This window comes from Lissotriton helveticus, chromosome 11, assembly GCF_964261635.1.
Source record: "Lissotriton helveticus chromosome 11, aLisHel1.1, whole genome shotgun sequence".
Classification (NCBI taxonomy): domain Eukaryota; kingdom Metazoa; phylum Chordata; class Amphibia; order Caudata; family Salamandridae; genus Lissotriton; species Lissotriton helveticus.
The window spans coordinates 711,737,260-711,753,654 of record NC_136072.1 but is presented as its reverse complement, the minus strand read 5'-3'; the positions used below and the strand labels follow the sequence as shown (position 1 = coordinate 711,753,654).

Sequence of the window (16,395 nt, the reverse complement as noted above, 5' to 3'; positions counted from 1 at the left end):
ATAGTATGGTCAACTTTTTAGAGTGACTAGGTGGTATGGAGCAACTTAAACTGTAAAAAATCTTAGATGGGATTTCAATGCGTCACTGAAAATGTTCCAAAGAAAATTATTACATAGGGCAGATTAAAGAAGCAGAAAAAGATGAATCACAGGTTGCAGAAAAAGCCATGTACAGACAGCAGTTTGCACTTTATGAGTACGTGACACAAAAAAAAAAAAAGAGACCATCTAGGGAACAATGTGATTACAGGGACAACTGAAAACAATAATTCTGGGTGACTGTTGAAGATGTTAAGATTGGGTAAAAAGACTTTGTTAGGCTTGGCATCTTTTGGCGTGTTTCCCCAGAGTTTTTGCTTTCTGACCTCCCGGTGTTGACCTGTTTTTGCTGGCGTAACGTTTCTGCGCACTGCTAATCAGTGGTAAAGTGCAGGCGCTCTCTGTGAATTACAGCCAATTCCGTTTTTCACTATTGCAAGGCTACCAGTTCACCATAGGATAGAATGGGAGGGTTGTTTATAACATCTTATAAACATAACTGGCTCAGGGAATTCGGTAAAGAAATAAAATTTAGTGTGCCTGAACTCAGAATCTAAATATGCATCTTTTAGTGAAGGTGATTGTTACATTCTGCATTTGAAAATACCACTTTTAGAAAGTGGGTATTTTCTTGCGCAGTCATTCCGTGTGCCTCTGCTGGAATGTGGATTGCCTGTCTGGGTTTTGGATGACAGAAGGCTGGGGGGCCGGAGGGGCTCCAGGTAGTCTAGGTAGGTCAGGAAAGGGCTGAATAGACCTGGGCTACGATGGGGGAAGGGGGAGGAGATTTCCTTGCACCTCAAAGGGTCTGGTCTGCCTCTGACAAATGCTGTATTCACCTCTAGCCTGGAATTCACACCAGAGACTGCCCAAGTGATTCTGGCCCAGCACAGACACCATCTCCCTGAAAGATATGTCCCAGACCCCTAAACTGGAGGACTCACTCGGAACAAGAAGACTGCCAAGAAGGAGAGCCAGGGAGGCTGTGAAAAGGAACAACTGCTTTGCTGGGTGGTTTGCTCAGCTGACCTGCATTAGCTGATTCTGTCTCGGGCTGTGAAAGGCCTGGACTAGACTTTCTGCAATCCAATTCGAGTCTCCCCAAGGGCTTGAGGTAGAGCTTGCGCCCTGTTCACGAAGTCTCAAGAACAATAAAGACTTCAAGCTCTTCTGCCCTCAGCACTGGGGACTGTGTGTTTTGTGCTGCAAACAGAGGAAAAGCAACTCGACGTCTACGACGCCGCTGCCGACTCAGTGTCCTGAAGACGACACCGCCGCAACGCAACCTTGGTCTCACTGACAACGCCTGTTGACGCCGCCACAGAGCCGCTGCTTGCACTGCGACCTGGGTGCACCGCACTCCGCAACACCTTGCTTCACGCCAAAGCTTTGGCACCACAGAGTACAGCCGCAACGCGACCTTGGTCTCGCCGACGCCGCTACCGAGCCGCTGCTCGCACCGCGACCCGTTGGCACCGCACTCCGTACCGCCTTGCACCACAAGGATGCATTGGCCGGCCTGACGCCGCCACTTCCTGCCAAAATAGACGCCGCTGCTTGCACCATGGTTCGAGGGTACTGCTCATAAGTCACACGACGCACCGCCCTCATCGCAGCTTTGGCCTACAGACGCCGGCGCCAGACTCCAGTTCGTCAGTCGACGACAGCGCTTCAGCAACGACAACGCCGCTCTGCTTGCACTGTGGCCTGCTAGCACTGTGGCGAGCACTGCCTTCATCTCGTACTGCAACCCTGGTCTCACAAACGCCGCCATCTGACGCCACCACCGAGCCGCTACTGCCTGGGGGCACGGCAACGCAGCACTTCTCACCGCAGCACGCGGCGCCAGTCGGCGACAGCGCTCCCGATTCCACCAGAGGAGCTCGACCTGCAACGCAAGTGACTTCAAGGGTCTCAGCACCCTGCTTTTCTCACAGCTACTGTTTGCGGGTCTTACCCGACACCGTAGCTGGCCCGCCACCCCGGGACCAGCCAGATCTGTTGGATTTTGTTGTTTAAGACGCCGGGGTAGCCCGGACGGAGCTAACCCCACAAGGAACCCTTTTTATTCAGCATATTTTTGGAACTGCGAACTTTTAAGTATAGTAGTGTGGATTTATCGTTTTGGGTTTGTTCCTAATTATATAAAAATTGGATATTATTCTAAACTGGTGTGGTGTCCTTTTGTAGTGCGTACACTGTTGTACTGTTGGTTATGTGCAAATGCTTTACACACTGCCTCCAAGATAAGCCTGGCTGCTCATGCCAAGCTACCAAGGTGGTGAGCAGGGGTTATTTTAGAAGTGTAACTCCCTTACCCTGACTAGAGAGGTGGTTTCCGCCTCACTTTGGGACAAGTTTCATTTAGCCAGAATTCCCATTTCTAACAGACATGCATTTTTCTTTTCACTTTTTTTGCCCCTTTAATATTGTGTTTTATCAAGATCCCTCGGACAGCACAAAATGATATTCTACATGTATTTACTTGATTTTGGTGTAGTATTTATTTAGTCCTTTTTGTTGTAAAACTTAATTTGTATTTAAACCTTCCATATCAAAATTAAACATGGCCTTCAAGGTTTCCCTAGTCAAAACAAATACATCTATATAATTCACCAAACACCTCACAACTAAAAATGACTGAATTCGAAAGGAGTACCGTTTGCTATGTGGCTGTTTCCACCATGGTGAATGACGTTGCTTAAAGTCTGTTTCATATTTTCATAGCAGGCAAAATACAAGGCGTGGGCAGGGCCTGCACCAAGCATGGTAATGTTGATCCCTCGTAGAGGTCGCCATATGCCTTCAGTGCGGACAATTCTTTTAAGCGCTTCATACACGCCCCTGTATTGGGCTTTGGGATCCGGCTGCAAACTCTGCATACGAGTCTGTATGAACGAAAATGGAAAACAGTAAAAAATTCATCCAGCACTAAAATAAAATATTTGCAAAAAAATGTATTTCATGTCATTCAAATTCCATGTCCAATACAATATACAGGAATAATACGTTAGCCAGCAAAAAAGTCCAATCAAATTGTTCAGTGTCAGAGTAGAAGAGTAGTCAGGTAAACTAATGTGATTTGTTGATTAGAAATAGACTTGGTCTCCACAGAAAGGCCCTTTCTTGACATTACCAGACACAAGATGAAAGCTTCAGGGTAACCGATGACAAAATACAGCGGAGATATCCCTTAAGAAGACCATAAGAAACTTCTTTAAAAAAAAGTATCTGCTTTACAAGTATTGACGATGCCGAACATTACCAAATACGTGTGGTGTACATTTTATGGTATGGCCCGCAGCTCGAGTGCTCCCCCCTGCACCGAAAAACACATTTTAAACCATTTTTTCAGTAATGTGACTGCGTGTGGCGATCCTTAAACAAACTACTCTTTGTTGAGGGGGAGTCAAACTTAATAAGGAACAGAATGAGCGAAGTTGACAGTAAAAGTGACGTGAGAGACAATGAGTGAATGAATGAGAAGTGAGAAAGAGAAGCCGCGTATAAAGGCTTAGCAATAAATACGGATTGTCACTTTTTTCCACTAATAGACTTATGCAAAGTTCCCGGCTTCACAACTTTGTGAAGTTGGAAAGTTCATACATTTTGCGCAACTTAGTCATAGGAATATTTCCTGTAAAAAGAAGTTTTAGATGAAGAATTTCCCTGTTCTTTTTTTACTGCAAATTTTCTTCGAAAAGATTTCTCCTGAACATATTGTTTAATTTTTTTATTCATTCATTTTTTTTTTAATCCACCAGGTTCACAATGTTTAATGAAAGATTTCACAAACTGCCTGAAAGCAAAGTCACTCATCTTTGAACACCCCAGCATTAAACCACCATGCAACAACAAAACTTACTGCATAGCTGATATAAGCAAGTGTACACCTTTTTAGGGCTCACCTAGGCAGCGCATGCGCAGTCTCTTCGGGGCATCAAGTAATGAGTAGTGAGCTATTGACATTGTAAATAACAATGCCTTTTCTTTTTAAAACACAAAAAAACGCATTGTCTTTTACAATGCAAATAGCATAAACTTGCATAAATGCAAGACTTATTGCATTGCAAATGCTTGTTTAATTAGCTGTTTTTAGACAGCACTGCTATCAGCTGCTCCTGCTCATTTATTAGTTGGTTTCCGGCGGCCTTGCTCCCAGCTGATATATCTATTTGTTTAATCTTTTATGTATGTGTCCGTTTATCCAGCCATTTATTTATCCAGTTACAATTCTATTACGTATTACAACTAGGTTATGCATGTACCTTTAATACTATATAAAGTTAATCTACTCATGAGTTTGTCTATTATTATTTTCCCGTGCATTTCCCCTCGGTTATTTCTATTTATGTTGGTTTTAGCTATGCCTGGTCAGCGCTGCATGCAAGTGAAAGTTTGTTTCGTGGCGCTCACTCATCAATATTTCAGAAGTCCAGGAGACGAAGAGGGCAGGATTAGTGGGAGATGGGCATTCTTCGCTCCTACTGAAAGCGAATAATATCTGTAGAACTCATTTATTAATCTAGGTCCTTTCACAACGCTACTACTTCGAAGCACTGCTGAATGAGTCTTTAATAAGGAGAAACACAATATTTGGCAGGAAGAGATGCCTTGTATAGACAGCTAACCTCCTGCTGTCTACTCCCAAGCTAATACACAGAGGAAATTGTCGGCACCTCATAAAAGAAAAAAAAGGGAAAAAACAAACTTTTTCTTGATTTTTATGCGTCATTTAAGTTTGCAATGTAATTTTGCACTTAGCGAGAAAAATACAGCCAGGCAGCTAGCTTCCTTGGGCTATTTTTAAATAGTCTGCTTCGCAAAGTTCAAGGAAGAGGTCGTGAAAATGAATGTTTACTTTTCGCCACATTTCTCTACTCTGTCCCTGCACACTGCAGAGGGCAAGGGCATGCCAACCAGGACAGCTTGCCCTTGACCACAATTACTGGAAATTGCAGGGAAGGTGATCAGATGCGATATTACTGGTTTGTCACCTTATAAAGTGGAAACTATACCCAAAGAGAAAAAGGTATGAAAACACCAGGTAAAGTCAGCACTGTGTTGAATGGCAGCAACATTGAACACATTGTTTACAGTAGTCCGGTGTTCTAGAGCACTGAAATGAGTCACTGGAATTATGTGGCAGGGGAGGACCAAATTATTCTGCAGGGTGGCCTAAATGTGGCAAGGAAAGGAAACTATGCAGCGCATTGCAACACATTTTGTGATAGTATTTCTTCATTGTTTTGACGTGTTTACACTCTTAACTGTCAGGACTAAGGTTTAACCTCAGTACCAGTTGAACACCCAAATACAGAAATAAGTCTATGGAGTTACCCCTCATACTTCGATGTTAAACAAAGATTCGAGGCAGAGGGAACACTCTGGTATCATGGGCTATTTTTCTATTTGGTAACATATCAATTTTAAAGGGTGGGTTAACTTATTACAATCTAACTGGTTATCCCTACGCCCAGCTCTTAACAGGTCTTCTCTTAGCGCCAGGACACCTTCGGGTATCAGTTTGCGCTTTACAAATACATATAACATTAACATTACTAACAATTCCTCACCACACAATTGACCGCCACACAATTCAACACCACCCAACATAATTACACTGCACATAATACCACTCAACACAACAAAATTCACGATTAATTTCAATCCAACCCACATACAGACACTCCACACTACATACATCAACTCCACAAATGTAAATGTAGAGTTTTTATATAGCGCACTTCTACCCGGAGGCCTCGTAGCGCTGTATTCATACCGCTGTGGAACCCTTCCTGGCTTTCCTGTGAAATGTCCACTCCTGGGCACCCCCCCAAGGTGAAGCCAGGCATCCACAGCGCTGCTGGGGCCGTTGTGGAGATTAAGCAAGCTATTGCCCAGAGTCACAGAGTGGGACCCATGATTAGACTAGGCACCGAGGCGAGAATTATCAGGTCCGGGGAAATTGAGTCCAAGAGCCGCCGAGGCGGGAATTGAACCCTGGTCCCGGGCCAGACCTCTGAATCAGGGTCTGCCGCTCTAACCATTGAGCCACGCTTCTCCACAACACATGGGTAAATCACATCATCATTTACGCCAATGTTTAGTTTTAGGAAAACATAGCCCACATCCCACCCAGCTGCTCTGTTGTTCCTCTAACTCCCTGTTGCTGCTGCAGCTACTAGGTTTGCATTAATTAATCTTTACAAACCCCAACCTCTATCAATTCACCATGTCACATAATTCCACTCCACAACACAGAATTCCACAACTAAAAGTTCCAATACAATACATACATCCACTCCAAACCAAAAAACATATGTAAAAGACAGTCATTTACAGCGGCAATAGCTCTAACTCGTTTTAACTTTTCAACATACTGCACAGCAGCCACGATGCTCTACATCATAGCTTAAAAACATTGGCAAAGTCAATAGTTCTGGCTAAACAGTTATGGTGTCCCAAAGGTGAGATCGAATGGCTATGCCAATGCTGGTTTTCAATTTTTAACTGAACAAGCAGCAAAAGGGCGGGAGGGGGGCCAGAGAACCACCAAATGAGCGTAGTGGCGAGACGGCTGGAAAAGGAAAAGATGCCTTCTCATGGAGTGCTTCACAGATAAGAAAACAAGCACTGGCATAGCCAATAGGTCTTGCCTTTGGGACCTTATAAGTGTTTAGCCATGCAACACTTGATGTTGTTGCGCAAAGGATATTGTGCTGGATAACTAAACACTTATAAGGTCCCAAAGGCGAGACCTATTTGCTATGCCAATTCTTGTTTCTGCTGGATGTGGTCTTCATAGGTGCAACCCTCAGGGAGGCAGAGCTCTACGAACACGAGCAAATCCCTTTGCTTGGTACCATCCTCACACAGACCTTGAGCAAACAGATCGATAGGCAGCAAGCACGACAGGACCTTCACAGTGAAGTCAGCAGGGTTCTTTCGAGTACTGGGTATGCAGCATCATTGCTGATACAGGTCTTGCAAGAGCTGCCCCAGGGGGAAGCTCCAATCAGGGAGTTTACAGTGTTGAAACCTTTAGCTATTATTGTATCATGGAAGACCACTCAGTTTCAGACTTTCTGTCTTGGCTGAGGCGGAGAACCTGATTTGGAATTGGGCTGTACGTTTATTCACATTCAGGTCATCTTGCCATGCTCTAGAGATGGATGCCTGGGTGGGACAGTATGTGTATCCTCCTCAGCCTCAACCACAAAGGGAAACGAATGAAGGAGGTTCTGGGATGAGATTGGGGACAGTCATATTACGGCGTTATTGGGGCACATACCCTCAATCATGAACTAACACAAATATCACAAAAGGGTACAGTCACTAAAACAAATAGTACTCGTTCTCTTCATGCAATGTTTGTAGTGGTGGAAAGTCTGGCTTGCAGGATCTCAGGTAGCTTTTACATGGGCGTTGGTAGACCTCCTCCCGTGGGTACAAGTGTACAATACCTGCAAAACAACATACTACTCACTGCCAGCACTCAGCAACCTGTCTCAAAAGAGGGTTGAGGTTAGAGTGCTGCATAGTGACACTGGCAGTCTGAATGTCCACGCATAACTCCTCTCCCTTTGTGTTTTATACAACCCACCATCAAAACTGAGCATTCGTTTACGAGAAGCCAGGCAATCTAAAATCCTCTATGCACCTCTTGCCAGATGTGAGGCACACTGTAATGCAGCGAGAAGAGGTGGTGCCAACGTTATGGGGTATTGTAAAACTGCATTTCTGTAGCTTTATAGCTTGTGAGGAGTAGCGGGCTACTCCATGGATGGGGGGGGCGGGGGGGTGGGAAAGAGTGCATGGTTGTGACCTATGCGTGAAGGGCCTTGGTGTCCTGCGTGAGTGACCAGAGTGACGCACTTATTGCGTCTTGAGACGCATATATAGGTGTGAAAGTTGCTATGTGAGAGGCGGGAATGCTCAGACTGTGTTAGATTGCCGTTTATTCATTTATTCTGCCAGTCCGTGTTGAGTTTACCTTCATTACGGAGGATTTGCAAGCCTCCAGTGTTACATGCAGCCTTGTTGAAACCGGCACTAGTGGGAAGAGTTGGAGGCTGCAGATAATGCGAGAACTGGGCAGGGGGGGGGGGGGGGGGGGGGAAGAATGTAAAAGTTTGCACCGACAAGCAGGGTCATAAGCTGGCACTGGTGGGCAAGGGGAGGAGCTGGTGAGCAGTGTGAAGTGCGACAGAAACATTCAAAAGGGCAGCTTTGTCACGCACATTTTCACACTAACCAGCCTCCGTTAGGTTATTGATAAGTGTTCACAAAGAGTGATAACATGTCACTATGCCCCATTTTAAAATCTTCTACTTTGTTGACATTGGAACCTGTGAACTGTTCTGCATCAAAGTGGGGCTGGTTTAACACACTGGGCTAGTCATCCATCAGTTTGTTTAATTCCATTCACGTTTATCCAGTTTGTGTGAAATACAAATAGAGGTAAAATGTCTCACTGAGGTTAAATAAATTGGGAGTCTGGCTTCAAGCTACTTGAAAATCTTGATAGGCAGGCATTTCTCCAAAAGCCGATCCAAGTGCCATAGCTGGTGCCTCCAACTGCACGAAATGCTACTGTTACGCACATGTTTTTGTAAGTTTTAAAACTGAATATGAAGCTGAATTTCCTGGATGAGTGACAGTCACAATCAGGGGAGCCATTAGGGATAAGAAAGGGGGTACTTCAAGGGGCGTAGCTACAACTGGTGCAGCAGGTGCAGTGGCACCAGCACCCAAAGCCCTGAATGGCCCATTGATACTTGATAATTGCTGTACTGTACTACCCCAACAGTCCAAGGGACAACTCCCCTGGCTTGCACCATGGCATCCTTGGTATGCGACTTTGTAATGCTCCATTGTCTGGCACTCCCTGTGACATAGCTGCCAAGTCTACAACGTCTATGGTCCTTTAAATTCTGGGACTTGTACAGTTATATAATGGAACAAACAAGAGTATAAGTACGAGGATCCCAAAAAAAAAAAAAAAAAAAAAAGCTTGGACTGGACAGCACCACGCATGGACCAGGGAAACTTCACAAGGCTGCTGAGAGGACTCACTAGAGACAAAAGAAGCAATTAGAAGGGGCAGACATGCTTCGTACCGCCACCTATGTAAGATATTCCAGCAAAGATCTTCATTAAATGCATGCATGACGGTATCCAAGCCCCTCCTTTAGAGTAGAAATATTGGGCTCCTTATGGTTTGCTTTGGGCTACAGAGTGTTTAAAAAATCTGGTAACACTGGAAGGGAGTTTGTAGTATTTTGGAACTGTTTTTAAAGGACTGTCCTAGCCTGCACTGCTGACATAAATCGGTCTTTGTTTACTTTAATTAGTAGCCATGGATCATTACCAAAGCTCTAGAACACTTAAAATTGCTTTGTAATTATATTTGCCGATTGAAGTATATATAGATAAAGGATAGAAATGCCGGGTTTAGATGATTTTGATTTACTGATGTCGCCCACTTCATTATCATATGTGGAAATATTTGTTTTCTTTTATACTGTTGCTCACAGCAGTGTAAGGTGTGGGGCTGATGCTCAAGGAACTGTGTAATTAAGGACTTTGCTGCTAAAGTTATATCTTTATAAATGTCCTTCGCGCAACATTTTAATTAACAGCTGCAGAACACCATCCTATCAAGTCCCTTACACAAATTGGTAAGAGTAATTTTGAATGTGTATAATTTGCAGTAGTATATAGATAAATGGCACTGAGGGTTTGTTTACTATCCTATGCTTGCCAGTCTCTTGGTGCAGTGGTTGCCAGTGTCTTGGCAGATCGTGACGTATGCATGCCACTTAATATATCCTCACGGAGTAAGGAAGTGGATGAGGATTTAATGATTTGATTACTTACAGGTAATCAGCAGCACTCCGATTCTCACTCCTTCGTCCCAGTACTTGTATGGACACCATTCCACCTGTAACAATCTCTGTATGTGGCCATGTGCTATGATGCCAGATCTCCAATCTATTTTCTTTATTCCATGCGCCAGGGACCACAAATTGCTCCATGGAACTTGATCTAATTGTCACTAAAGGCAACATGCTCCTCCTTCAGCAGCATTCGATATCCATGGAATGCCTCTGAAGTGTTTCTAAGGAATGAATAACCGGGTCAAAATTATGTAATTTCTCCCTCAACTACCAAAATGCTTATTGTCTTCCAATATATGTGGTAGTCTTTTTATGTACCACAGCTTACAGGCGCTATCCCAGGAGTAACCTAACTAAACAGAGCTCCTTGCTTAGGTTTTGGCCTAAAGCTCCATTTCTCTATCATATTTACACCTGCCATGGTCAATCCTCCAACACAGCATGACCGCGTCGGGTCTCGTGAACAACCAGGAGAAGACACAGATTGCCATGTTCAGAATATCAAATGCAGTGTGCAATTTGCATTGTTTTCTTATAATGATCAGAGCGTTTGTAATTGTTGGTGTGTACAATGGTGCTATCTTGGGTACATTAATACATTTCATAGTTCACAACTTCAGTTTCTAGCATCTTTATTGCAATGAGCTAAATGCTTTGTTCTTGGTGCCAGGTTTAGTATGCCACATGCTTAAGTAGTGATCAGCATAATACTTGTTAAATCTATCTATCTATCTATCTATCTATCTATCTATCTATCTATCTATCTATATATATATATATATATATATATATATATATATATATATATATATATATATATATTCACTGAAAAAACCATAGGTTATAGACCAAATATAGTTAGGAATTAGCATTTAAAAAACCTTATTTTACTCACACAAAACCATTGAAATTCCATATATAGTTAGTTGCACTAACTATATATCGCGCACCCGCAATCCACTGCTGATCATGTCACATATTACATCATTCATGACATGGTCAGTGACATCACTGATGACATCTCAAATGACATCACTGATGACAACATCCAGTGACTGTATGTTTCTGTAAAGTTAAAATATGTCTTACATATTGAAGAATGAGTGGATGTATAAGTGTCTGGATGAAGGATTTAGTAGGTGCGTGACTGACTGTATGAGTGAGTGATTAAATGTGTCTCACTGAATGCATGGGTTAGTGACTAAACTGTCTTAATTTGTGCATCATTATGTCTGTTGTGATGTAAACTGCTGCATGTGTTGATCATTAGCTATACGAGAGGCTATATGTGTTATTAATTGGTTGCCCAAGTATTTCTATGGGAGATTGAGTTTGTGTGGGGGTGGCTGGAAGGTGTGTGACTCTATGCATAGATGTGTGAGCAGTTTATTCACTAGGTGTATGAGTTCAAGAGTGCATGTGGAAACAGCTACATGGGCAGTTGACTGTGTGCATGAGTGTATTGATGAGTGAATGGATATCTCAATGCTACATGTCATAGTAAGTACATATGTAAAACACAGTACATGTGAGAGTTGGCATATATAAATAACTGTGCATGAGAGCCACTGAATGAGTGAGTGGTTGTATCGATCATTGTGAACTTGTATCAGGGATTGTATAAGAGAGTAAATATGTGTTCGTATATGTTTCAATAAGTAAGGTGTGTTTAACTGTATAGTTGAAGAAATGGAGGTGAGATTGTTTCTTTGCATGACTGACTGGGTGTGTGAGTAACTCCATGGATGAGTGGCAGTGTGTGAGTGTCTGTATACACTGAGTGTATCTAAGGTTATATTAGAGTCTGAAGAGGTTTATCGTATTAGCACAAGAATGATGTCAAATGAGATGTCATCAGTGATGTCATTTGAGATGTCATCAGTGATGTCATCAGTGATGTCACTGACCATGTCATGAATGATGTAATATGTGACATGATCAGCAGTGGATTGCGGGTGCGCGATATATAGTTAGTGCAACTAACTATATATGGAATTTCAATGGTTTTGTGTGAGTAAAATAAGGTTTTTTAAATGCTAATTCCTAACTATATATGGTCTATAACCTATGTTTTTTTCAGTGAATTTCAATGGTTTTTTAATAGCAAATATCATAAGCTGTCGAATGTCAAGTACGTGGTAAGTAAAAACATTTTCGTGTTTATGCACACTGATCTGCTTTGAATGCTGCCCCCCACCCCTCATTTCTATTAGGAGTACTCTCTCTTTGCAGATAGTGAAGGGTAGTTAACGCAGGCCTTTGCCCCCGTTGTAATCCGTCGTGCCTGCTTCTCTCTCCATTTGATTGATTGTTCTCTTTGGTTCATTCTCTATTTACAAACAAGCACAGAGTCGCAATACTCTGTTTAGTCTTTGCAGATAGCGAAAAATCGTGTAAAAAAACAAAAGGAATCGAGCAAAATCAGTAGGCCACTAATGGGATCTCTTTTTGACCTCCCCAAAATAGAAACATTAGGAACAACCTGTTGATAATACCAATGTGTATGTACATAAGCGGCGTTCATTTGTGTTCACAGTACCCCTTGTTGATTGTTTGAATCGAGCATTGAATTGTTCGAAGTTGGTTCTCTTAAGAATCTTCTCTGCCTGCAAACGAGGAAGAATAGGAATATTCTCTCTCCCTTTGCAGATAGTGAAGGGTAGGTAACGCAAACCTTTAACACGTCGTGCCTATTTCGTTCCTCATTGATTGATTGTTTCCCCAAACATTGACTGTTTGGGAATTGGTTCTTTTTGGAGGTATTCCCTGTTTGCAAATATACGTAGGAAAATCTTTGCAAATAGTGAAAGGGTACGTAATGCGGACCTTTCTCCCCCGTTGTAATCTGTCATGCCTATCTACTCCCCACTGATTGATGCACCTGTTTCACCCGGACCATTTACTAGAGATACGTCATCTGGCCCGACCAGAGAGCACCCCTAGTGAAAAGGACATATGCAATAATAACGAAGTGATCACTGTTAACAGAAACTTTAGCATGAAACAACCTGGAAAGAAAAGAATAGGAAAACGAAAATCAGTAGGCCACTGATGAACATGAACTTTTATTAAACAACGAACAAAGAAACGATAACATAACGTAATGATAAAACCTATTAATGTCCTAGAAACAAGAAAACGTTAAAATATGCCAGTGGTGAGAGACCAGAAAAACAGTAAGAGAAACCAAATCACCCCTCGCTGTCCCACCGCCTGCCACGCCAAAAAAAATCGATAGACTAGGGAAAATGCAAGTCAGTAGAACATCCGCCCCCACTCTGGAAACTTCCAAGGTGGGGCAGGGTTGCGGCTACGCCCAGCCGGGAGCAGCCCATATAAGGCGGGTCCTGCTGCCACGCCTCGGCCAGGAGATCCTAACGTAGGGTGTAGCCGGAGGAGAGGCCGAGGCCAGCAGGACCTGGCCAGGGGATTGCCTTTACAACGCTGAAGAGTTGCAGGGGGGGGGGGGGATATCTCCTCGACCCTCCCCTCTCTCTCCCAGTCCGGCCGCGGTGGCCCTTGAGAGTTTCAGGTAGTCCCGCCACATGCTCTTCCGGTCCGGCCACCAACGGTCGGGGGGCCGAGGCCGACGGGATCCGGCTGCAGCCGATAAACCAAGGAACCCGTTCATGGGGCCAGAGCCAGGGGCGTCCGGCCGACATCCACCGGAAGCCCGGCCCGAAGACCGACGGGAAACTTCTTCTTTCTTCAAAAATGGCTTTGACAACACTGGGGGGGATGTCTTGCACATGCCTCCGACCCCCCCCCCCCTCGTCCTCATCGCCTGGTCCGGCCATAACAAATCTCAAGCGAGACGCCGTGGGGTGCACTGGGAGGGAGAGACGGTGCGAACAGGCCTCTCCCGCCTCCCCAGGTTGAGGCTTCCCAGCTGCACCCTCAGCGCTCCAGGCGCCCGGAAAAGGGTTCTTCCACTGTGGCCATGCTGCAACGTCTCGCCCGGCAGGGTGGAGCCCGTCCGCTCATTTGACCCCGTGATCGCCAGTAGCTACCGAACTCTCAAAATGGCGGTCGACCTGGCAAGAGCGGGCCCAGCATAAAGAAATGGCCCGGTCACTGGTTGACTCCACCACCGTAGTCCTCCACGACCTTGAAGATTCTAGAGGAGCCGCGGGAGTCTCCGACCCCTGATGGGGAATGACTGCCATGATCGCCCGTGGAGTGACGAAACTGTATCCGCGGGACGTCGGCGCTCTCATGCTGGCGCCAGCCTCACTTTGAATTACTAGAATCCTGCAGACCTCAGTTCCGGTGAAAGCACAGTGTGACCCGGTAGGAAAAATTGTTGCACCCCCTCCCCTTTTTGACTGATAGTTCAAACCACCGATCCTTTCCTTTGCCCTTTTAACGGAACTTTGGACTGCCTCCCCCTCTTTTACATTTTCTAGAGAAAACAAAACATTAACCACTACATTAGCATAGCAGTTGACACCAGAACTGTTTTCAAATTGAAAACCAACAACATCTTCAACAGAATCCTTTTTGTTTCTGCTGTGACCCTGCTACAGCACAGGCATTGTCCCCAGCAGTAATTCTGCAATGCCGGTAAGAATAGCTGTGGTGCCTACTGGACTCACTCACCCCCGCGGCGCCCCACGCCGTTATTTGCTGGGCGGCAACTTACTAGACATCACTTTCGTGCCATCTAGATTTCAGCGCGTTCTGCTGCCTTGGAACTATTCGCACAACAGACTGCTACTGACGACCCACCCCCAGGCAACATCTTCTGAATTTTCATAATTTGAAAGAACTAGTAACATGTCCTCATCAGGAATTCAAAAGAAATTGCCACGGTCTCTTCGTTGTTTAAATGTTTTTACTGTTTTTGTTTTGTTGTATATATTTATATGTTATTAAAGTTTTATATTCCTACTACTTTGTTGGAGTGCTATATATTTTTAATGTGACACATAATTGTAAAAACTTTGATGTACAAAGAGTCATTCCTGGAATCTTCCGCTTCAGGCTCGGTCCCCTCCCCAATCACAATACAGGATGGTTTTCAGATAGTAGGAACACGTGTGGTGTGACGGATCTCATCGGGTGTGGGCCTTGATCTACTATAACTCCTTTGAAGAGGGGTGATTCTTTACAGCTGGAGCCATAAACTACATCTGCAGGGCTAGCTGATAGCCTGGACAATCGGACACAGAGGAAGAGGAGTGTCAGAGGGTGCGGTAGTGAATAGGGCGAAAGGGAGGTGTCGGGCGGGCACAGAGTGTGATTCTCAGGGAAGAGCAGCGCAGATGGGGGGAGGTTTATTGCCCATGCATAAGACAGAGAGCGGGGGTGACCAGTGCCTGGGGAAGATGCTTGCGAGGGTGGGGAGCCATGCTACGAATCGACAGCGTGCAGAGAGTGGGTCTGGTCAAGGCATCTAAAATGGCTGCCGTGCACGACAAAAGTGTGGCATTTCAAAAAAGGCAAGATGGCGCAAACAATGTTTTTCAACACTTCCTCATTTCCTTCGAATCGAACGTTAACAGACGTTGGTGCATATTACCAAAGTTAAGCGATATTTATCGCTAACGATGCTTACCAACGAATTTTTTACCGCTAAGCATCGTCAGAAATTATCGAAGATAAACCTTGCTATTATCAAGGTTTATCGCAAATGCGATAATAAACGGCCGCAATGCATGAATATCGCTAAAAAGTCAGCGATATTCATGCATTACCGAGCTAATGCTCTTAGCCATGTTATCCACCTCCCATTGGATAACATGGCTAAGAACTGCTCAGGGCAGGTGTTACTTTTTGGAGATATTCGCGCTTAGCGCGAATATCTCCAAAAGTTGGTAATAGGAGATAGATATCTTGCATGTTGTAATGCAAATTATTGTGGTATATGGAACTCATACCATAATCTCTCAGGAAAGCAGAAACTGATCCTTTTGGGACCGCCTGAAAAGGCCTAGGGGGTGAGGGGTACTCTACTTTGCCCCCTTTTCACGTTCTGAACTATTTTATTTTACTCTCTTCTGTAATTACACAAAATAGCAGCGATAAGATGCATCGGAGACACACAGTGAGAGAAAGGAGGCCGGAGATGAAGAAGAGATGTCAAATACACATTGGAGATAATATAGTGGCAGAAGGGAAGTAAATATGAGTAAACTTACCATGTAACATAAAAATGTTGCACTCTATACTATAAGTCTCATTTTATACTACAATCACTTCGCTACAACCTCATAAATTAAAAATAAAAATGAATAATGTCTCAAACAATTTTTGATTTCTAAATATAAATTTATTCTTCAGAATTTTCTAAATTTGAAAGAACTAGTAACATGTCCTCATCAGCAATTTCCTCATGAAAAGTCTGCAATGATGATTCTTGTAACTCTATGGTCTCCAAACATTCGATAAATTCGCCATCAACAGATTGATCAAAAAAATCATTCAAGTCATCTCCTCCTTGTGACAATATTTC

At 43.9% G+C, this 16,395-nt stretch overlaps 1 protein-coding gene across 2 annotated transcripts in view; it reads right to left on the bottom strand.

Moving 5' to 3' along the window:
- The window catches only part of SLC25A37 (solute carrier family 25 member 37), a 95,444-nt gene that overhangs the window by 53,738 nt on the left and 25,311 nt on the right, over window positions 1-16,395 (bottom strand). Inside the window, exon 2 of one of the 2 annotated variants that reach the window (XM_078666581.1) lies at window positions 2,699-2,927. The exons of the other annotated variant lie outside the window; for it this stretch is intronic. Coding sequence (XP_078522707.1) covers window positions 2,699-2,927 — 229 coding nt within the window. The remainder of the gene's footprint in view (window positions 1-2,698; window positions 2,928-16,395) is intronic. 2 annotated transcript variants of the gene reach the window in all.